At 42.1% G+C, this 24,347-nt stretch overlaps 1 protein-coding gene across 1 annotated transcript in view; it reads right to left on the reverse strand.

Moving 5' to 3' along the window:
* Positions 1-5,181: 5,181 nt before the first annotated feature.
* Positions 5,182-24,347, reverse strand: part of LOC135522616 (cadherin-20-like) — a 43,534-nt gene continuing 24,368 nt past the window's right edge. Inside the window, exons 9-12 of the mRNA XM_064949053.1 lie at positions 17,420-17,541; positions 17,024-17,141; positions 8,599-8,850; positions 5,182-8,325 (exon numbers count right to left, since the gene is read on the reverse strand). Coding sequence (XP_064805125.1) covers positions 7,802-8,325; positions 8,599-8,850; positions 17,024-17,141; positions 17,420-17,541 — 1,016 coding nt within the window. The 3' untranslated portion in view covers positions 5,182-7,801. The remainder of the gene's footprint in view (positions 8,326-8,598; positions 8,851-17,023; positions 17,142-17,419; positions 17,542-24,347) is intronic.

Consider the following 24,347-nt stretch of genomic DNA (forward strand, 5'->3'; position numbering starts at 1 on the left):
GCTGATAGTCAGGTTTTTCTATCCACAATCCAGACTACGATAAATGGTTTTCTAAAGAAAATCAAATCCAAACCTGGCCAAAAGAGCACTCTTCCTTGGCTAAATGGAGAAATCTGGAAATTGGTGAAAGAACGAGATTATGCTCTAAAGATAGCCCTAATATCCAAATTAGAGCATGACAGATGTAGGTTTACCATGTAGATATATAAGGTGATGAAAGAAATCAGACAGGCCAAGGCAAACTTTTTTTATTAACATAATTGGTGAAGCAAAGGGAAATTATAAATTGATCTGGGAGAATCTAAAAAGTTAACAGGGAACGACCATAGTAACACTGCAAAAAGACTTATTCACCATGATTTCTAATCTAACACAGGAATGCAGTCGAAATAGCAATATCCTTCAATTACTACATTATTGACTCTGTCAGGGTACTGACACAGAACCCCTCCACTGGTTTCTTGTACTCAGTGCTAGTGAATGACGCTCAACCGGTCTTCATAAGGGAGATTTGTGAGTCAAATGTGAAGAAGGTGATTAGCTCACGAAAGAACTCTAAAGCCAAAGATGTGTTTGGGCTGGACTCTACCTTACTTAAAAACTACAGTCACTCATTGGCCCCATTACTAAGGTCACCAACAAATCTATTGGTTTGGGGGTGTTTCCAAATGTATGGAAGTCGGCCATAATAACGGCCATCTTTAAATCAGGCGACCCTGCTGACGTGATTAACTACAGGCCCATTAGTATACTACCTGTGGTGTCAAAGGTTGTTGAAAAGTGTGTAGCAGAACAACTGATTGCCCACCTCAACAACAGCCCCTTCACATTACACTCCATAAAGTTTGGCTTCAGAGCAAAACACTCCACAGAAACGGCTTACTTCTAGAAAATGTGAAGTCCAAGATGGACAAAGGGGGTGTTGTTGGGGCTGTGTTTCTGAACCTAAGGAAGGCTTTTGATACTGATAACCATGAGATTCTCATCACAAAATTGTCCAAGTTCAACTTTTCCCCCGATGCCTTGAGATGGATGAAATCATACCTTGAAGGCAGAATTCAGTGTGTCAGAGTGAGCAATGAGCTGTCGCCCACTCTTAGCTATGATGTGGGCGTGCCCCAAGGGTCAATACTGGTGCCCCTCCTGTTCAGCCTGTACATTAATGATCTGCCTTCTGTCTGTACTGGGTCTGAAGTTCAAATGTATGCAGATGATACAATGATATATGTGCATGGAAAGAGCAAACAACAAGCTGCACAAGAACTCCCTACTGTAATGGTCCAGGTTACAAAGTGTCTCAGTGACTCGTGTTTGAATCTCAATGTGAAAAAAACTGTTTCATGTTTTTCACATAGAGGACAACATATGCTCCTGAGCCAGATGTCTATGTGTAAGGGGAGAAGCTCCAGGTGGTATATGATTTTAAGTACCTTGGCATCATACTTGATTTCAACCTCTCTTTTCTTGCGGAACCCCTCACCAACAGCCAATGAAATTGCAGGTTGCCAAATACAAATCAACAGAAATCTCATAAATCAAATTTCTCAAACATACAAGTATTAGACACCATTTTAAAGATAACATTCTTGTTAATCCAACCACAGTCTGATTTAATAAATGCTTTACAGCGAAAGCTCCACAAACTATAATTTTAGGTCACCACCAACTCACAAAAAAACCAGCCATTTTTCCAGCCAAAGAGAGGAGTCACAAAAAAGCACAAATAGAGATCAAATTAATCACCAACCTTTTCATGATCTTCATCAGATGACACTCATAGGACGTCATGTTACACAATACATGTATGTTTTGTTCTGTAAAGTTCATATTTATATCCAAAAATCGTATTTTACATTGGCGTGTTACGTTAACTGTTTGGGGTTATTCTGGGTACACAGAGAGCACACAGCAGAGTTAAAAAGAGAGAGCACATAGGACAGTTAAATGGAGAGAGAGCACACTAAACAGTTAAACAGAGAGAGCACACTGTGCAATTTAACAAAGTTAAACGGAGAGGGTGCACAGCACACAGGACAGTTAAAGAACAGGGAGGGAGAGCGAGAGAGAAGCAGGGGAGGAAGAAGGGAGAGAATGATAAAGAAAGGATCTGTCGGGTGTCAGTCGTGTGAGTCTGTACTGTTCTGCTCTGCTTTAAACTCCAACATGTCAAATGTGTTGGAGCTGCTCCCCCCACTCTGTCTCTCTGTCTCTGTCACTCTTTCTCGCTCTCTCTTACACACACTCTCTCGCTCTCCCTTGCTCTCTCTCTCTCTGGGGCGAGTTAGTTTGCCTTGCCTCCAGTTGCAGCCGAGTGAGAGAGTAAGTGCCTTTTTCTACAGCATGGTATTAGAGGATGATTCAGTGTGTTCTGCTCTGCTGTTGGTGAGTTTACCCTGGGCAGGATTAGTGAAGGGAGCCAGCAGGCTTCTTAATAACTTGTGCTGCAGTTTGAAACCCTCTTATGGGAGACAGAGTACTGAGGCTTAAGACAAATTACCCCTGACGACTCTGGATAACACTGGGACGTGTGTGTGTGTGTGCGTGTGCTAGAGGCGGTGGCAGCAGTGATGGAGGGGTAAGAAGGAGCAGGGAAACCACAGTAAACGGCATTCGGAAGATGCTTGAGACAGGGGTTTAATGCAGTGATTTATGCTTTATATGCTCTTAAAAATGGATGTATTGCAAGAATGATTAATAAGGAGGTTAATCCAAACACATCATTATAATCATTTAGAAAAGAGAGGATTAAGGGGCAATTTGAAGTTAACTTACAGAGTAGTAATACCAGCGTGTTTTTTATCAGTCATAACCGCTTCTCGTTTTAAAATGGTTGACAATTTGCATAATGCTTACATTACCTGATAAATTATTTAGACGGGTTGGTTGTTTAGCAACACAACCGATGCGTGCACAACTATGGGGTAAAATAGACAGGGTTGGCTTAGAATGTTGACAACATGTAAACTATGTTTTTTGTCTCATCATTCAATTTGATGCAGCTAGCGAATTTTAACCATATATGCATTGGCATGGAATATGTCAAAACACCTCAGAACATGTCACTGTATCACGAACAAGATGAAACTAGCTGAAACAAGTCACTTACGATTCCCCACATGGAGGTTCTTGTCATTGTTGGTAGCTATCTGGCCATCCAGAATCACAACAACTCACTGACTTCTGACCCATTTGAAGCATGCGCATCTTTTTTGTGACATCATCTTACCCATCAATAGGGTGCACTGATACATAGCAAATTCTCTGGCGTTATATCAAATCATATGATTGTGCGTTTTGCGTCATGTGATGATTTTTGTATTTTGAAAGTTACATATCTTGACAACCTGATCGCTGACAAGCAAAACATTTTGGGACTGTCAACAATGGACTAATGAAACAAATACCAAAATATAGTTTCTGGTTGAAGTTTTCCTTTAATATGGATGCTTATAATGCATGAATGTCTGCACCTGTTATCATAAAATAGAGCTGAAAGTACAGACAAAACAGAACCATTGGCGTGTAATTGGAGTTTTCCACTGACATATACAGTATGTATGGTACAGTATAAGTAGTGGCTTAAGTTTTAGGAATATTTGGCCCATTGTCTGTGTAATTTCACTCTTGAATGCCACCCAGCAAGTGAGCAAAAGCCACAGGCTCATTTGTTAATTGCAGTTATTTATTTTCATTTTTCTTTTTCGCACTTAATTTTGCTTCTCAATTGCTATGAATAACAAGGAGTAGAAAATGTTGGGAATAGTTTTTGGATTACAAGCTCCTCTCCTCTGACAAGGATATCATAAATGCATTGAGGTAATTTCAAGCGGGAGGAGCGTCACAGCACATAGTCGTGTATCATTGTCTGCCGGCAGGCTAAGTCTGTTTGTTGCAGGGGTGACTGGTGGGCAGATACTGTGTACCAGAGGAGGGGTTCATTGTAAAGCATGGAACGGAATACCTGAAATGGTATCAGACACATTGAAACCACCAGCCTCCTCTGGTCTGTTGAACCGTTAGACACAGACACCATATGTCAACGGTTATTTTTTAAATATATTTTACTTCTTACAAGGGACATTTAATTAGAATATATAATTAAAATGAACTCTTTGTTTCATATTTACACAATTATGGTTGAAATGGATTTTATATAGGTGTATAGGTGTTGTGAAAATAATGGAATGCTTGCCTTCCTCAGTTGTCTCTTAAGCTTTAGGCACAGGTATTTGTTTGCCTCCAAACAAAATAAGTCAAGCAAATTAAGTTCTTTAAGAGGGAACTGTAATGAAAATGAAGTAATCTGCAATAACACTTTGGAGAACAATTTAGCATATGATTGCACATTTAAATAGCTGCTTTATCTTTTGATAGGCTTACACTTCTGTCATGCTTCAGGGAAATGCCTAATGTTCCTTACAAGTGGAGAGAAGTAATCTATTATTCAAAAGTATGCTCCCTCTCCAAAACTAGAAGAATATATTTTCTGGAGTAAGTGTGTGTGTGTGTGTGTGTGTGTGTGTGTGTGTGTGTGTGTGTGTGTGTGTGTGTGTGTGTGTGTGTGTGTGTGTGTGTGTGTGTGTGTGTGTGTGTGTGTGTGTGTGTATGTGTGTGCTTGCTAGTGTTTATGGTTGTGACATGTATTAGTAATGGTAGTTAATTAGGGTTTTCATAGGTTAGTTATAGTGACCTATTTTGGGGTGGTTTCTAGGTGGAGAGTTATTATAGTTGGCTAGTATAGTAGGCTAGAGTGAGTACTATAGCATCATAAGCCATAGAATGTGTTTTTTCAAGCTTTAGTGTGAACAGGTAAAAGTATTGTGGCAGTGATTTTAGTTTAGAATGTTAAAGCCTGCATCCGCCATTGATATACATGTGAAGAACGAATGGTAGTTGATGAAGTATAAATGGTAGCAAAAAGCTCTGTTGATACAATCCAAGTAGAGTCAGCCTGCACATGTCAACGTTGAGTTGGTTGTTGTAGCCGGAATGGATCAAGACGAGTGGCTAACCCACATTTTGCCTTTGAAGTTAAATTTATAAAAGCACACATTGTTGATACTCTCTTTTGACAAACAACCTATTCCAGACCAGTCTGCACATTGTAAAATTTTAATAGTGTTTCTATCTGTAAGGGGTGCGTAACTGGTGGCAGTGAAGTCAGACGCAGGAGAGCAGAACTAGGTAATAGCCGGAGCAGTTTAATTGCAAAATCAACGGCATAAAGAATAACAAAACTTGGGTACAAAACCCGTCACGCACCAGTCAACATGTGCACAAGCACTTACAACAAACAATTCCACACAAAGACATGGGAGGAACAGAGGGTTAAATACACAACTATTAATGAGGGAAATGAAAACCAGGTGTGTAGGAAAACAAGACAAAACAAATGGAGAATGAAAAGTGGATCGACGATGGCTAGAAGACCGGTGACGCCGAACGCCGAACGCCGTCTGAACAAGGAGAGGAACCGACTTGGGTGGAAGTCATGACATCATCATCTTCTTAAATGGTGGAAGACTAGTAGTGACCAGAATTTTTCTATTGACATTAAAATGCATTGGGTTTGACGCAAAATTGCAGCAGAAGGAGACTAATAAGTATGTTGGATATCTAAAGTTGTTCTTGCTTGCAGCAAGCTCCCCCAATTAATGCCAAAATACCTAAAAGGCATAAAAGTAACAAAACAACTTTATTTAGCACTCAAAACCCGGGAATCAATCAAGTACACAGCGCTTAACATTTAAAAGGTAATTTTCACTTCAGCCCGCATCGGCAGTGTTTACCATGAATGCGATCTCTGCGAATGTCGACCACAGGTTTTATTTTTGTATTTTATTACCAAGTATACAAAACACATTTACATTCAAATACCACACACTGTAGCATAACTGACACCACACATATTTCAAGTAGATTCCACCCAATCAGAAATTATCAAATTATAATTTCACTCTTTTTTTCTTTTTGGCGTTCTGAAGTATTTTTTTAAACTTCTTCTTTACATTTGGCACATAAAGAAGCAGATTATCAAAGTCCACTGGTCGGAATGAGAGGGTTGAGGTTAAGCCACAAAATGTGGAGGAGTAGGCCGAGATGATGTGGTGGAAAATTTGGTTTCTCCAAAAGGACAGATGAACCATCTTCTCTGTTGTTTTGGTCTCAGACCCCTCCCCCCATTTCCACCCCTGTTCATGGCTGATACCCTGATGAAATGGTTATTTCATAAATCTCCTGTTTGTGTTCATCCAGGTATGTTCGTGATGTTGACTGAGAAGTTGATGGTAATTTAGCATCCTCAAATCAAATCAGTTACTGTAATGTCCCCCAGTCTTGCTGTGGTATCATGGACAGTATATCTCAAAACAAGAGCTTTAGATTGTTCCTGCATCACAAATGGAACCCGATTTTCCTATATAGTGGGCCTCCCGTGTGGCACAGGGGTCTAGAGGCGTCACTACAGACCCGGGTTCAATCCTGGGCTGTATCACAACCGTTCGTGATCAGGAGTCCCATAGGGCGGCACACAATTGGCCTAGCGTCATCCAGGTTAGGGGAGGGTTTGGCAAGGGCCGTCATTGTAAATGAGAATTTGTTCTTAACTGACTTGCCTAGTTAAATATAACAAATAGTGCACCATTTTTGACCAGGGCCCATGTAGGAAATATGGTAACATTTGGGACACACAGAATATCCTGTTGAATGCATGATCATGCTCCTAACCAGCAGCAAAACAACAAAGTGTTCATACTAACAAAATATGGATTGACACATTAAACTAACTTTAAAATCCAAACAGGATTACTGAGTTTACATCTCCCTTACTCTGTCTGAAACAAGACACAGAAACACACAACAGAAATGCAATTAGACGCCATTGAAATATTTATGTTACATGATAACGCTCGAACATATTTGAACATATTTTATGCCAATCCCACAACCTTGGGATAACATCCAACACAAGTCCAGTGTTTGTTTGATTCCTCAAAAATAAGTTATACTAAATATAAGGACAGCATATTAAAATATTAATTAATTAGTAAGATACGGCCACATAATGGAGCTACTGGTAATAAATAGCAGTTCTCAAATCAAAATGGCTGCAACAATAACAAAACACTTCATCAAATCATTTACCTTAAAAAAATAGTCACATAGTGGCTTAGAATTTTTTTAAAAACTAAAGCTTGACCAAAAGAAGAGAAAAAAAATGTTTATTTTTTATTTTGGCAAAACAAACTGCCAAAATAAGTCAGCATTTCAGAGTTTGTCTCCTGCATACATGTGTATCGGCAGGTAATGTATTCTGAGTTCCACATTTGCCCTTCGCTCCCCTATCTTGTGTTCTTCTGAGGGGAATCGGACCCTTTGAACCAAAGAGCTGCTGGCGCCTGTGGCTAGGGCCTGGGTTGGCCACAGGAGTGAACTAACTTGTGCTTTGAAGCCCTTTGCTTTGAGGGTCTCGTTGTGCTAGCTGTCTGTCAGTCAGTCAGTCCAGGCTCCTCTAAAGACTTCCTGTGGATGGGGAAGGATTGTGATGGTAGCTAGGAAGCTACACGGCTCAAACTGTGGAGAACAGGCGATGCTTAGCTGTGCATTCGCAAGTTTTACAGTTATATGATGAGCACACCTTTCAAACTCTATTTCTCTCTCTCTCTCTCTAGTCCTGTGTCTATCTCTCTGTTTCAGCCTATGTGTTTGTCACTGTTTCAGTCATTGTCTCTCTATGACGCTATTTACACTCTTTCTCTAAGGTGTGTGTATGTAGGGGGAGTCTCTCGTTCCTTCCTCCCCTCTACCACATGGGAGGGTTGTTCATCTCTAGAACCCCATACATCTCTGCCAGTTTCTTAAATCTGGGCCCCCAGTCATTGAGATAGTCATACTCATGATCAGTATTGGAGCACCCAGACTGCAGCGAGCTTAGGGACTCGGCCACCGATCCCTCCCCCTCGTAGGCGTATGTCTGCAGGGAGTCGTAAGGCGGGGCACAGGGGTTCAGATCCGTCTCCAGGAGCTTGGCTAGCACATACCCCTGGACGTTGCTGTCTCCACCACCACAACCCGGCCCACCTACTGATGCTAAGGGAACGTAACGCGACAGGCTCTCAATCTCAGGCAGCATGTCCTGACGTTGCTTCCCCACTAGGTGGGCCTCGCGTGGGTTCCACATGGCAGCGATGTCGAAAGCCTCGGTGTCCTCTTCTCCGCCCCCCTCGTCATCGTAGCGGACAATGTTCTCGTGGACGTTGTCTTCCTCATCGTGCAGGTAGGGCTTCTTATGGTGGCTCTGGAGGGACAACATGAGCAGGACCATCACTAGAGGAGAGAAAAGAGACATGTTCAGATACAACAGAAACCGAAACTATGGGAGATTATTAATGGTGGCTTTCGTGAATTGGTTAACAGGACTAAGACATTCAAAAGTAGAAGCATAGATACGGTAAAAGAGAGTTTGTCTAGATTGGAATCTGATGTTCTGTATATAAATACAATATGAATATACAGTAGCTTATGAAGTAAGTATAAAGCAGATCAACAGTGTAGAAAATCATTCCATAGAAGAAGAACAAGAACCAGATCATGACTTACCGAGCAGGACAAAGATACATGCCAGTATGGCGATGAGCGCCCCTCTGCTCAGACTAGCCGGGAGGTGGTAGGCCTCAGCATTACAGGACATAACGTTGCCCTCCACATCGCAGCTACACACACGGATGGTCAGAGTGCTGGTGCTGGTCTGGACCGGCTTCTCTCCATCTGAGATGAAGATAGGAAGGTAGTAGACTGACTGATCCTGCTGAGACCAGCCCCCGCGACGCGTCAGGATCCATGCTGTGTTGTCTAAATCAGGGACAGAGAGAGAGAGTGAGAGAGAGAGAGAAGCCTGGTTTGACACAGTATGTCATATGATACATCATTATTAATATCAAGGTGTTGTCTGCAAAGGACAGAGAAAGCGGGGCCTGGTTAAGTGTCTTTTACAGTACCTTAAATTATTCATACCCCTTGACTTTTTTCACATTTTGTTGTGTTACAGTCTGAATTCAAAATGCATTAAATATGTTTTTTTCTCACTCATCTACACACAATACCACATAATGAAAACATGTTTTAAAAAATTGTTGCAAATTTATTGAAATGAAAATACAGAACTATCTCATTTCAATATGTAAATACTTTTTAGAAGCAACTTTGACAGTGATTACAGCTGTGAGTCTTTCTGGGTAAGTCTCTAAGAGTTTTCCACACCTGGTTCGTGCAATATTTGCCCATTATTCTTTTCAAACTTCTTCAAACTCTGTCAAATGTGTTGTTAAACATTGCCAGATAATCATTTTCAGGTTTTACCATAGATTTTCAAGTAGATTTAATTCAAAACTAAAACTCGGTCACTCAGGAACATTCACTGTCTTCTTGGTAAAGCGACTCCAGTGTAGATTTGGCCTTTTGTTTAGATTATTGTTCTGCTGAAAGGTGAATTCATCTCCAAGTGTCTGGTGGAAATCAGACTGAACCAGGTTTTCCTCTAGGATTCTGCCTGTGCTTAGCTCCATTCCGTACATTTTTTTATCCTGAAAAATCTCCAGTCCTTAAAGGTGACAAGCACACCCATAACTTGATGCAGCCACCACTATGCTTGAAAATATGGAGAGTGGTATTCAATAATGGGTTGCATTGGATTTTCCCCAAAATAACTTTGTATTCAGGACAACAAGTGAATTGCTTTGGCATTTTTTTGCCACATTATTTTAGTGCCTTGTTGCAAACAGGATGCATGTTTTGGAATGATTTTATTCTGTACAGGCTTCCTTCTTTTCACTCAGTCAATTAGTCGAGTGTTGTGGAATAACTAAAATGTTGTTGAGCCATCCTCAGTTGGTTTCTTCTATCACAGCCGTTAAATTCTAGCTGTTTTAATTGGCCTAATGGTGAAATCCCTGAGCGGTTTTCTTCCTCTCCGGCAACTGAGTTAGGAAGAAAGTCCCTATCTTTATAGTGACTGAGTGTATTGCTACACCATCAATAGTGTATTTAATAACTTCACCATGCTCAAAAGGATATTCAATGTCAAAATGTATTTTTTTTATCCATATGTGCCCTACTTTGCTAGGCACTGGAAAACCTCCCTGGTCTTTGTGGTTGAATCTGTGTTTGAAAATCACTGCTCGACTGGGGGACAATAGAGATAATTGTATGTGTTGGATACAGAGATGAGATAGTCATTCAAAAAAATCTGTTAAACACTATTATCAAATTTTATTTTTCACATGTGCCGAATACAAAATGTGTAGACCTTACAGTGAAATGCCTACCTTCAAGCCCTTAACCAACAATGCAGTTTTAAGAAAAATACGTGTTAATTAAGGCTAGGTGTCCCACTAGCGGGACAACTTCCGATGAAACTGGAGGGCAAGCAATTCAAATAAATAATCATAAAAAATTATGGATATTAAACATTTAGGTACATACAAGTGTCTTATTTCATTTCAAAGCTTAAATTCTTCTTAATCTAACTGCACTGTTCGATTTACAATAGGCTTTAACTTCTTGACGCTACCTATCCCGTTAGTGGGATCATTTTCGTCAGCAACCGCTGAATAGCATAGTGCCACAGTCAAATAATATTACCAAAAAATATTAATATTCATGAAATCACAAGTGCAATATTCCAAAACGCAGTTTAGCCTTTTGGTAATCTGTCATCTCAGATTTTGAAATTATGCTTTCCAGCGAAAGCAATCCAAGCGTTTGTAAGTTTATCGATAGCATAGTATAACATTATGTACACTAAGCATTAAGTAGCTAGGTCACAAATCAGAAAATGAATCAAATGAATCGTTTACCTTTGATCTTTGGATGGTTTCACTCACGAGACTCCCAGTTACACAGCAAATGTTCCTTTTGTTCCATAAAGATAATTTTTATACCCAAAATACCTCCGTTTGTTTGTCGTGTTATGTTCAGAAATCCACAGGAAAGAGCGGTCTGCACCAGATAGGACTGTTTGGGGTTTTCACATTTCTTGTTTTTGTAAGTTTGTTCATGTTAAGTGATTTATTAAAACATGAGTCAAAATAACCACGCTGCGCTTTGGTCCGCCTCTCCGTCAATGGAAGAAATCCCTTACAGAATCACCCACCACAACAGGACCAAGGGGCGTGGTAAAGGATAGCGACGACAGCAGCGTCAACAGCAACAGCGGCGCAATGAGGAATGGACACGGGACGATGTCTTGGATGGCAAGGGTTGCTACACATGGGAGGAGATCCAAGCGGGAAAGGATCACCTTCCATGGGAACAGGTGGAGGCAGCGAGGAGAGCAGAGGCTGAGCGGCGGCGATATGAGGAGGCAGCCCAAAATTTTTGGGGGGAGGGCAGACGAGGTGTGGTACTAAGCCAGGTAGCAGACCTGAGCTCTCTCCTCGTGCTTATTATAAGCAGCGCGTTACTGGGCAGGCACCGTGTTATGCGGTTAAGCGCACGGTGTCGCCAGTACGTGTCCATAGCAAGGTGCGCTATAGGGCAGCCCCCCGAGAGTGTCATGCGAGTGTGGGCATCGAGCCAGAGCGTATGGTGCCTGCTCAGCGGGTCTGGTCGCCGGTAAGCAGTTTTGGTCCAGGGTATCCTGCGCCGGCTCTGCATGCTGTGTCTCCGGGGCGCCGGGAGGGTGCAGTGCTGGGTAAATGTGGGAGTGGAGCCAAAGGGAGAGGTGCGTGTAGTAAGCACTAGATCTCCCGTGCTTACCCACAGCCCGGTTCAACCTGTGCCTGCACTCCGGAGGGTCCGGGCTAGAGTGGTTGTCCAACCTGGGAAAGTGGTGCCAAGGCTGTGCACCAGAGCTCCAGTGCTCCCCCACAGCCCGGTCCTTCAGGTTACCTCTTCCTAACACCAAGCCTCCTAAAGGTCTCCCCAGCCTGGTGGTTCCTGTGGCAGCCCCACGCACCAGGCTGTCTCTCTGTCTACTCCCTGTAGGTGGTCCTGTCTGTCTGGCGCCGCTGCCGGAGTCTCCCGACTGTCCGGCGCCGCTGCCGGAGTCTCCCGCCTGCCCGGCGCCACTGCCGGAGTCTCCCGCCTGCCCGGCGCCGCTGCCGGGGTCTCCCGCCTGTCCGGCGCTGCTGCCGGAGCCCTTTAGCCCAGAGGCTCCAGAGCCCTTCAGCCCAGAGGCGCCAGAGCCCTTCAGCCCAGAGGCGCCAGAGCCCCTCAGCCCAGAGGCGCCAGAGCCCCTCAGCCCAGAGGCGCCAGAGCCCCTGCCCCTCTGTTCCGAGCCCCTAGCCCCGCCCCTCTGTCCCGAGCTTCCTCCCCTCTGTCACGAGCTTCCGCCCCTCTGTCCCGAGCTGCCCCTCTGTCCGGCGGGGTCATTGAGAAGGGTGGTCATGGTTAGAAAGCCACGGAGGCGGACTAAGACAATGGTGAAGTGGGGTCTGCGTCCCGCGCCAGAGCCGCCACCGCGGACAGACGCCCACCCAGACCATCCCCTATAGGTCAATGTTTTGCGGCCAGAGTCCGCACCTTTGGGGGGGGGGTACTGTCACGTTCTGACCTTTATTTCCTTTGTTTTGTCTTTATTTAGTATGGTCAGGGCGTGAGTTGGGTGGGCAGTCTATGTTTGTTTGTTCTATATTTTGGGTATTTCTATGTTTCGGCCTAGTATGGTTCTCAATCAGAGGCAGGTGTAATTAGTTGTCTCTGATTGAGAATCATACTTAGGTCGCCTGGGTTTCACTGTGTGTTTGTGGGTGATTGTTCCTGTCTCTGTCTCTGCACAAGATAGGACGGTTTGGGGTTTTCACATTTCTTGTTTTTTGTAAGTTTGTTCATGTTAAGTGATTTATTAAAACATGAGTCAAAATAACCACATTGCACTTTGGTCCGCCACTCTGTCAATGGAAGAAATCCCTTACACGTATATTCCAAATAATATCCAACATGTCAAATGTTTTTTATAATTAATCCTCAGGTTGTTTTTAAAATATATATTTGATAATATATCAACCCGGGTGTGTAGGTTTTTCAATAACACCGGGAGAAGCAATGGCCACTTTACTCTGTAGCGCAAAACTCACTGTGAGAGCCCCCACCTATCAACTTACGCAACGTGATCTTTCACGCTCATTTTTAAAAATAAAAGCCTGAAACTATGTCTAAAGACTGTTGACACGTTAGGGAAGCCATAGACAAAGGAATCTGGTTGATATCCCTTTAAATGGAGGATAGGCATTTATAGGAACAGAGAGGTTTCAAAATAAGAGGCACTTCCTGATTGGATTTTCCTCAGGTTTTTGCCTGCAATATCAGTTCTGTTATACTCACATTCAATATTTTTACAGTTTTGGAAACTTTAGTGTTTTCTATTCTAATCTGACAATTATATGCATATTCTAGTTTCTGGGGCTGAGACATAGGCCATTTCAAATGTGTACATTTTTTTTGCCAAAACTGAAAATACTGCCCCCTACACGCAAACGGTTAAAGCGAAAGCATGCCATGCAATTGTTTGAGGACGGTGTCGCACATCAAAATAGTTTTCCACCTGCACAGGTTTCAAAAATTCCCAAATAGCAGTTAAATATTCACTTTCTTAAAATCTTCCTCTGATTTGTCATCCAAAGTGTCCCAGCTACAACATGTAGTGTCATTTTGTTAGATACAATACTTCTTTATATCCCAAAAAGTCAGTTTAGTTGGCGACATCGATTTTAGTAATCGAATCGTTCAACTTGCAGAGAAAGGAATCCAACAAGCTACCACTAAACTTTGTTAAAACAATCCTCAGCTACCCTAAAATGTAATTAAACTATAATATTTCATACAGAAAGTATGTTTTAATAGGAAAACAATATTAGCAGGTGCGTGTCTTCTTCGTCAGGCGCGCATACACAAATTTCCAAGTCTGTGTCCATGTGGTAAAACTCATATTTCTTACTCAAATTTGGAAGAAACAAGCCTGAAACCTTGATCAAAGACTACTGACATGCAGTTGAAGCCATAGGAATTGCATACTGGAAGATAGATTACATTTTTCCCCTATATGTTCCATTGGAAGGACATGGGCTCTCATCAGCAACAAAAAAATCGGGTTGGTTTTTCTCCTACCATATCTATTGTGTTATAGTCTCCTACATTATTTTAACATTTCTACAAACTTCAGAGTGTTTTCTTTCCAATGGTGCCAATTATGCATATCCTGGATTCAGGGCCTGAGCAACAGCCAGTTTACTTTGGGGACGTCAGTCAGGTGGAAATTTAGAAAAGTAGATCCTAGCCTGAAGAAGATTTATTAAGTAAAAATAGATAAGTAAAACATATGAATTAAAAGTAACAAATATTTAAAGAGCAGCAGTAAAATAACAATAGCGAGGCTATATACAGGGGGCACCGATACAGAGTCAATTTGTGTGGGCACCGGTTAGTCGAGGTAACTGAGGTAATATGCACATGTAGGTAGAGTTAAAGTGACTATGCATAGATAATAAACAGAGATTAGCAGCAGCTTAAAAGGAGGGGAGGACAATAAAAATAGTATGGGTAGAAATTTGAGTAACTGTTCAGAAGTCTTATGGCTTGGGGGTAGAATCTGTTGAGAAGCCTTTTGGGACCTAGACTTGGCACTCCGGTACCACTTGCCGTGTGGAAGCAGTGAGAATAGTCTATGACTATGGTGGCTGGAGTCTTTGGCCATTTTTAGGGCTTTACACAGCCTGGTATATAGGTCCTGAATGGAAGGAAGCTTGGCCCCAGTAATGTACTACTACCCTCTGTAGTGCCTTGCGGTCGGGGGCCGAGCAGTTGCTATACCTTTACTGCACACGGAGTGAGTCCATGCAACTTTTTGGTGACTTGTTAAGCATATTTTAGGCTTGCAATAACAAAGGGGTTGAATAATTATTAAGACATTTCAGCTTTTCATTTTTTATTAATTTGAAATAAACCAAAACATGAATGCAGTTATGTGGTATTGTGTGTCGGCCTTTGACAAAGATCTCAGTTTAATCAATTTTAAATACAACAAAATGTGGGAAAAGTCAAGAGCTGTGAAAAGGTACTGCAGAACAGGGGTTCTCAAACCGGGGATCCCTTTTGTCAAAGCATATTCATCAGGGACCCCCTTATAAACTTGAGTGAGATAAACATAGCATACACAGAGTTTTACTATGTTTTTGCAGTGCAAGTCTCGCGCCCTGGGAAATAACATTTTAAAGGCCAACGTCTTGGCATCAGAGATAACATTTTGAGGTTTTGAAGCAAATTTCCTGGAAGTCTACACATTTTGTCATGGGGCAGAGAGAAAACTCTGTTTAAAGCTATAGTCCTTAATTAAAACAATAACAAAGTATATATACAGTACCAGTCAAAAGTTTGGACACACCTACTCATTTCAGGGTTTTTCTTTAATTTTACTATTTTCTACATTGTAGAATAATAGTGAAGATATCAAAACTATGAAAAAGCACATATGGAATCATGTAGTAAATAAAAAAGTTGAGTTTGAGATTCTTTAAAGTTGCATTGATGACAGCTTTGCACACTCGTGGCATTCTCTCAACCAGCTTCATGAGGTAGTTACCTGGAATGCATTTAAATTAATAGATGTGCCTTTTTAAAAGTTAATTTGTGGAATCTCTTTACTTCTTAATGAATTTGAGCCAATCAGTTGTTGTGACAAGATAGAGGTGGTGTACAGACGATAGCCCTATTTGGTAAAAGACCAAGTTCATATTATGGCAAGAACAGCTCAAATAAGGCTGGAGAAATGACAGTTCACCATTACTTTAAGACATGAAAGTCAAGAACTTTGAAAGTTTCTTCCATTGCAGTCACAAAAACCATCAAGCGCTATGATGAAACTGGCTCTCATGAGGACCGCCACAGGAAATGAAGACTCATTAGAGTTAACTGCACCTCATATTGCTGCCCAAATAAATGCTGTCACAAGGAACAGACACATCTCAACATCAACTGTGTGAATCAGGCCTTCATGGTCGAATTTCTGCAAAGAAACCACTGCTGAAGGACACCAATAATAAGAAGAGACTTGCTTGGGCCAAGAAACACAAGCAATGGACATTAGACCGGTGGAAATCTGTTCTTTGGTCTGATGAGTCCACCTTTGAGATTTTTGGATCCAAACACTGTCTTTGTGAGACGCAGAGTAGGTGAATGGATGATCTCCGCATTTGTGCATGGAGGAGGTGGTGTGATGGTGCTTTGCTCTTGACACAGTCTGTGATTTATTTAGAATTCAAGGCATGCTTGACCAGCATGGCTACGACAGCATGTTGCAGTGATTCGCCATCCCATCTGGTTCGAGCCATCCCACCTCCAGGCTGTGTAAGGGTTAGTTGACCAAGAAGGAGAGTGATGGAATGCTGCATTAGATGACCTGGCCTCCACAATCCCCTGATCTCAACCCAATTTGAGATGAGTTGGACCCCAGAGTGAAGGTAAAACAGCCAACAAGTGATCAGCATATGTGGGAACTCCTTCAAGACTGTTGGGAAAGCATTCCAGGTGAATCAGGTTGAGAGAATTCCAAGAGTGTGCAAAGCTGTCATCAAGGCAAATGTTGGGTACTTTGAAGAATCCAAAATATATATAATATTTTTTCATGTGTTTAACACTTTTTGGTTACTACATACTTCCACATGTTATTTCATGGTTTTGATGTCTACACTATTATTCTGCAAAGTGTAAAATAGTAAAATAATAAAAGAAAAATCCTTGAATGAGTAGGTGTGTCCAAACTTTTGACCGGTACTGTATATATATGTTTTTTTTATCTGGTCTGCAGATGCCACTTTGAGAACCCCCTGTTATATAAAGCAGAGAGATCTGCCACACATACAACAAGGTAGCTGTAATTATAGCCGCAAATGACTGAGTTAGATAAATATTGCTGAATTCGCTTAGCAGTTGACGACAAATAATACCCACAAAAAAAGTGATACATCGTGCAAAAATCTGTGTCCAGGAAGTCATGTGGGTTTACTGCTGTATAAAAAAAATATTTATTTACCTTGGTTGTCTCTAAGTGTGAAGTTGGGGTTGTTAGCTGCCTCTAGGGCCAGGCTGTAGTAGAAGTGATGACCTCCCAGAGGATCATCTGCATCTACTGCCGTCACTGTCTGAATCAGCTGAGGTCACCGGACAATCAGAAAACAGCCAGGGGAGGGGCGAGAGAGGCAGTCAGGTCAGTAACCCTGAGACAGGATGTGAGAAACTGACATAGCACAGAAATTCAAATGATCCATTTATTAATTAATATTTATGCTTATGCACATATTTTGCTGCAGTTATGTCATCATTTTGAGTAATTCTTCATATGATATTACAGGTCTGCAAATAATGGTTACTGGTCTGCCTCTGTCCAGGTTCTACCTGTGTATTTACGTGTGTGTTTGTGCCTCTGTACCTGTCCGGCATTGGCACTCTCACAGACAAAGGCTTCAAAGTACTGTGTCAGCAACGGAGGGTTATCATTCACGTCCAGAATCTTCACGGCTACAGACACACTCCCGATCATCCTGGGGTTATCTGGAATAAAACATACACACACAATACTGTATAAAACAAGCATGCACTCACACTCGCACGCATGCACACACACACACTTTACTGTATAAGACACACTGCGTTTTTTTGCTCAAATACTTCCTGTAAGTTGAACTCAAAGTCAATGAAGAGTTATTATTACTTAAAATGTGTATATGGTTCTGACTCTCAACTAAATGAGAAGTCACATCAACTAATAGATTTAAAGTTAAGATGACAAAAATATTTCCCCAGCATGTGCTGGCTTTTTTAGAGTGTTTTTAAGTAACTGTACACAGATATATTAAGTGCAACGATTCATTACTCACTCCCCCCTGAATCAGTGTTAATTTCATCAACAAAAAATAGTGACTAAAATATTTGTCAATCACCTGTTTTCAGTGGGAATTGATGAGCCTATAACTGACTAGAGTAAATAGACCCCCCCCAAAAAACAAAAATAAACAAATAATCTCAGTTGACTAAAATGAGATCAGATGAAATTATCTCTGTGACTAAAAATTGACTACTCAAGTGGCCACAATTTACATTCATTAAGCATATCACCAACTGTTCTAAAACTAGGCTACTTGTGGACCGGACCGTAACTCATTTGGTTAGGTTAAATTAAAAAATAAATAAAAACCTTGTTCAATAATGTTACCTCATTAGCTGGCTATAGCTAACAACCTGGGATGTGTTCAGCATAGTTTTGAAACGTGTTCAGCAGGACACAATGCTTTGGAACATTCAGATAGAAATATGTGGAACAAACATGTCTCTCTGACATGTTGAGTAAAGAATAACGTTGGCTCTATTCGTGGGATTTCTATCTGCAATGTGACTCGACTACATCACTGGGCAAAACAGTCTTCAGCTCCCGTTCACTCATCATCCCCCGTTCAACTTTTGGACACCAACATGGCTAAAGTATCTGCATCTGTGGGTGTTGATAACAAAGGAAATGGCTCGACCGAGTTACAGAGATGCATCTCGCGCTCATGTAATGTGTAATATCTACTTTATGAAGCTGAATTAGGAATTGTTAAATACACTATGTGACCTAAAGTATGTGGACACCTGCTGGTTGAACTTCTCATTCAAAAATAATGGGTATTAATATAGAGTTGGTACCCCCTTTGCTGCTATAACAGCCTCCACTTCTGGGAAGGCTTTCCACGAGATGTTGGAACTTTGCGGTGGGGACTTTCATTCAGCCACAAGAGCATTAGTGAGGTCTGGCACTGATGTCGGGCGATTAGGCCTGGCTTGCAGTCAGCTTTCCAATTCATTCCAAAGCTGTTTGATGGGGTTGAGAACAGGGCTCTGTGCAGGCCAGTCAAGTTCTTCCACACCAATCTCGACAAACCATTTCTGTATGGACCTTGCTTTGTGAACCAGGGCATTGTCATGCTGAAACAGGAAACACCTTCCCCAAGCTGTTGCCACAAAGCTGGAAGCACAGAATCATCTAGAATGTCATTGGACCATTAAGATTTCCCTTCAATGGAATTACTTAAGGCTCGGGTTCTTTTTTCAAAATTTCTGCCTGACTGACGTGTAAAAAGTAAACTGCCTGTTACTCAGGCCCAGAAGCCAGGATATGCATATAATTGAATAAATGTTAAAATAATATATGAGACTATAACACAAATGATATGGTAGGAGACAATCCCACAAAAAACCACCAGAATTTTTTGTTGAGATCCCATGCTCTTACAATGGAAAGCTATGGGTCCTACGCAATTCCATCTCCCAGATTGCAATTCCTATGGCTTCCACTAGATGTCAACTGTCTTTGTTCAAGGTTTCAGGCTTGTTTCTTCCAAAACGAGGAAGAATTTTGAGTTTTGGTACTGGGAGTCACAGTTGGAAATCAGTCTGTGGGCTCGCGACGAAGAGGACTTGCTAATTTTACTTTTCTATTGAACGTACTTCTTTCCGTATGAAATATTATAGTTTAATTACATTTTAGGGTACCTGAGGATTAGATAGAAATGTAGTTTGACTTGTTTTAACAAAGTTTAGCAGTAGCTTTTTGGATTCCTTTGTCTGCATGTTGAACTCAAGTCAAATGCGCCAACTAAACAGACTTTTTGGATATAAAGAATGATTTTATCTAACAAAACGACCATGCATGTTGTAGCTGGGACCCTTTGGATTGAAAATCAGAGGAAGATTTTCAAAAATAAGTAATTCATCACTATTTGTGATTTTATGAAGCCTTTGCTGGTTGAAAAATGTTGTGGGGTGCCATCCTCAAACAATCGTATGGCATGCTTTCGCTGTAAAGCCTATTGTAAATGAGACAATGCAGTTAGATTAACAGGAATGTAAGCTTTTAAAACTTCTTAGAGAGAGGGGGCAGCATTTCTACTTTTTGATAAAAAGCGTGCACAATTTCAACTTCATGCTACTCATGCCAGGAATATATTATATGCATATGATTAGTAGGTGTGGATAGAAAACAGTTTCTAAAACTGGTTCAATCATTTCTGTGTCTATAACAGAACTTATGTAGCAGGCAAAACCCCAAGGAAAAACTGTTCAGAAAAAAAATCCCTCTGACAGTTCCCTGAAGTGTTTTTGTCAAGGAAAATTAGATAGCGCCCATTTTACAGTTCCTACAACTTCCACAGGATGTCACCAGTCTTTGGAATTGGGTTGAAGTTAATCATTGGTGAAACGAAGAAGAGGCACCTCCTGGTAGACATTACACTGTTGATAGTTATGTAAGAGGGAAAATCGTGCATGTATTGTTGACTTGCTGTTATTGAATACAGATCGCCCCGTCAACAATTTGATCGATTATTAACGTTTAAAAATACCTAAAGTTGGATTACAAAGGTAGTTTGAAATATGAATGAAAGTTTGAGTTTTATCGCGTATTATTTGAATTTGGCGCTACGCATTTCCCGAGGCTATTGGCCACATGAGACGATAGCGTCTCAATATCCCTAAGAGGTTTTAACCGATATAAGACACTTGTATGTACCTAGATGTTTAATATCCATAATTTTTCCGATTATTTATTTGAAGTGCGCGCCCTCCAATTTCACCGGAAATTGTTGACCGGTGTCCCGCTGGCGGGACGCCTTGCCCTAAGGGTGCCTAGCCCAAACCATGAAAAACAGCCCCAGACCATTATTCCTCCTCCAGCCAAACTTTACAGTTGACACTATGCATTCGGGCAGGTAGCGTTCTCCTGGCATCTGCCAAACCCAGATTCGTCTGGTGGCTTGCCAGATGATGAAGCTTGATTCATCACTCCATAGAACGTGTTTCCACTCCTCCAGAGTCCAATGGCGGTGAGCTTTGCACCACTCCAGCCGTCACTTGGCATTGCGCATGGTGATCTTAGCCTTGTCAGTCAGGAAACCCATTTCATGAAGGTCCCGACGAACAGTTATTGTCCTGTAGTTGCTTCCAGAAGCTGTTTGGAACTTGGTAGTGAGTGCAGCAACCGAGGACAGACAATATTTTACACGTTACGCACTTCAGCACGAGGCAGTCTCGTTCTGTGAGCTTGTGTGGCCTACCACTTTGACGCTCAGCCATACTGGCTCCTAGACGTTTCCACTTCACAATAACAGCACAGACTGTTCACTGAGGCAGCTCTAGCAGAGCTAGAAAGGTGGCATTCTATGACAGTGCCGTGTTGAAAGTCACTGAACTCCTAACTAAGGTAATTCTACTGCCAATGTTGTCTATGGAACTTATAGGGCTATGTGCTCAATTTTACACACCTGTCATCAACGGGTGTGGATGAAATAGCCGAACCCACTCATTTGAAGGGGTGTCCACATACTTTATAGTAGTATTTATAGTATATTCTACCCTCCCGAGTGGTACAGCAGTCTAAGGCACTGCGTTTCAGTGCAAGATGCATCACTAGAGTCCCTGGTTCGAATCCAGGCTGTATCACATTCGGCCGTGATTGGGAGTCCCATAGGGCGGCGCACAATTGGCCCTGCGTCGTCCGGGTTTATCTGGGGGAGGCTGTCATTGTGATTAAGAATTTGTTCTTAACTGACTTGCCTAGTTAAATAAAGGTTAACTATATATATATATATATATATATACACTGCTCCAAAAAATAAAGGGAACACTTAAACAACACAATGTAACTCCAAGTCAATCACACTTCTGTGAAATCAAACTGTGTCCACTTAGGAAGCAACACTGATTGACAAATGTCACACGCTGTTGTGAGAATGGAATAGACAACAGGTGGAAGTTATAGGCAATCAGCAAGACACCCCCAATAAAGGAGTGGTTCTGCAGGTGGTAACCACAGACCACTTCTCAGTTTCTATGCTTCCTGGCTGATGTTTTGGTCATTTTTGAATGCTGGTGGTGCTTTCACTCTAGTGGTAGCATGCAACAGAGTCTACAACCCACACAAGTGGCTCAGGTAGTGCAGCTCATCCACGATGGCACATCAATGTGAGCTGTGGCAAGAAGGTTTGCTGTGTCTGTCAGCGTAGTGTCCAGAGCATGGAGGCGCTACCAGGAGACAGGCCAGTACATCAGGAGATGTGGAGCAGGCCGTAGGAGGGCAACAACCCAGCAGCAGGACAACTACTTCCGCCTTTGTGCAAGGAGGAGCAGGAGGAGCACTGACAGAGCCCTGCCAAATGACCTCCAGCAGGCCACAAATGTGCATGCGTCTGCTCAAACGGTCAGAAACAGAATCCATGAGGGTGGTACGAGGGCCCGACGTCCACAAGTGGGGGTTGTGCTTAAAGTCCAACACCGTGCAGCACGTTTTTCATTTGCCAGAGAACACCAAGATTGGCAAATTCGCCACTGGCGCCCTGTGCTCTTCACAGAGGAAAGCAGGTTCACACTGGAGTCTGGAGATGCCGTGGAGAACGTTCTGCTGCCTGCAACATCCTCCAGCATGACCGGTTTGGTGGTGGGTCAGTCATGGTGTGGGGTGGTATTTCTTTGGGGGGCCGCACAGCCCTCCATGTGCTCGCAGAGGTAGACTGAATGCCATTAGGTACCGAGATGAGATCCTCAGACCCCTTGTGAGACCATATGCTGGTGCGGTTGGCCTTGAGTTCCTCCTAATGCAAGACAATGCTAGACCTCATGTGGCTGGAGTGTGTCAGCAGTTCCTGCAAGAGGAAGGCATTGATGCTATTGACTGGCCCGCCCGTTCCCCAGACCTGAATCCAATTGAGCACATCTGGGACATCATGTCTCGCTCCAACGCCACGTTGCACCACAGACTGTCCAGGAGTTGGCGGATGCTTTAGTCCAGGTCTGGGAGGAGATCCCTCAGGAGATGGAGCATGCCCAGGCGTTGTAGGGAGATGGAGCATGCCCAGGCGTTGTAGGGATGTCATACAGGCACGTGGAGGCCACACACACTACTGAGCCTCATTTTGACTTGTTTTAAGGACATTACATCAAAGTTGGGTCAGCCTATAGTGTGGTTTTCCACTTTAATTTTGAGTGTCACTCCAAATCCAGACCTCCATGGGTTGATAAATTTGATTTCCATTGATAATTTTTGTGTGATTTTGTTGTCAGCACATTCAACTATGTAAAGAAAAAAGTATTTAATAAGAATATATATATATATATATATATATATATATATATATATATATATATATATATATATATATTGTGGCAAAGAAGGGGGTCGAGTGGTAAATGGCAGATATGTGAGAGCAGAACTAATAAACGGGCTCTGCCCAATCACTAAAATGGCCACCCCTGTCAGAACTACAGATCACAAAATGGCCGACCACCAAAACTACAAGTCCCAGAAGCAAGGGGAACCCTCAGAAGGTGGAGCCAACCCACAGATAAAGGGTCAAGAAAAACCAGGAAGAGAAGAAGAGTGCTGGAAGGATCTATGAACAATAGAGAAAGAGACAATAGAGATTGGCTGGATTTACCGTGTATGAGTTGGACTGTTTTGGACTTACCTGTTGGCGTTTGGACCTGGACCTACCGAGAACCCGATTCGTGTACCGAACCCTGCTATCCTTGACCTCGCCTACGGCCTGGGTGGACCAGGACGGAGAAACAAGCACACAGGTACTGTCCTGTTCGAAAGAACTCTCATTCTTGGGTGATTTGGTGACAGTTTACCAATTAGTTTGTGACAAACGCTCCTAACCTTGAAGAGGTTTGCCACACGATATATATATATATATATATAACAATTCTTATATATGTTTGTCCTATTTCTGCTGTTGGGAAGAGAATAGGATTTTATGATATGTTGGTAGGACAAGTCTATATATATTAGTGCAAATGGCAGGGATTTATGTTTACTATAGGTTAATGAGGCAATACAAATGTCAAAGTGCATTTAGGTGACTAAAATGGCACTTTAACATTATTCTAATGACATATGATTTCATGATATTTTAGTCAAAAAGACTAAGACTCGACTAAATAAGAAATAAAAAAGACTTGCAAAATGAACACTGCAGCGAATCTTGCTGAGCAGTCAACTGCCTTCTTTCCTCTTTCTTTATCATGCCTCCACTTACAGTACACTGGGCCTGGGGCACATTCGGTTGCTCAGAATAAGATTACAATTCAGTTATTCTCCATTATACCAATGGCCATTTGCATGCCTTAATCAGCTTTGTAATTGGCAAGGGAAATGCCATTAGCAGGCAGTAACTACTTTCTCCGGTTTCATCAAACAATCAATCACTCAATAGTTTGACTTTGGCACTGGCTGGCTAAGGGTAAATGGTTCTGTGCTGCCTCTCAGTGTGTTTGTGTGTGTGTGTGTGTGTGTAGACCCCAGTAAAAATGATCCCTCTCTCCATCTC

The sequence above is a fragment of the Oncorhynchus masou genome, chromosome 30 (genome assembly GCF_036934945.1).
Source record: "Oncorhynchus masou masou isolate Uvic2021 chromosome 30, UVic_Omas_1.1, whole genome shotgun sequence".
Taxonomy (NCBI): domain Eukaryota; kingdom Metazoa; phylum Chordata; class Actinopteri; order Salmoniformes; family Salmonidae; genus Oncorhynchus; species Oncorhynchus masou.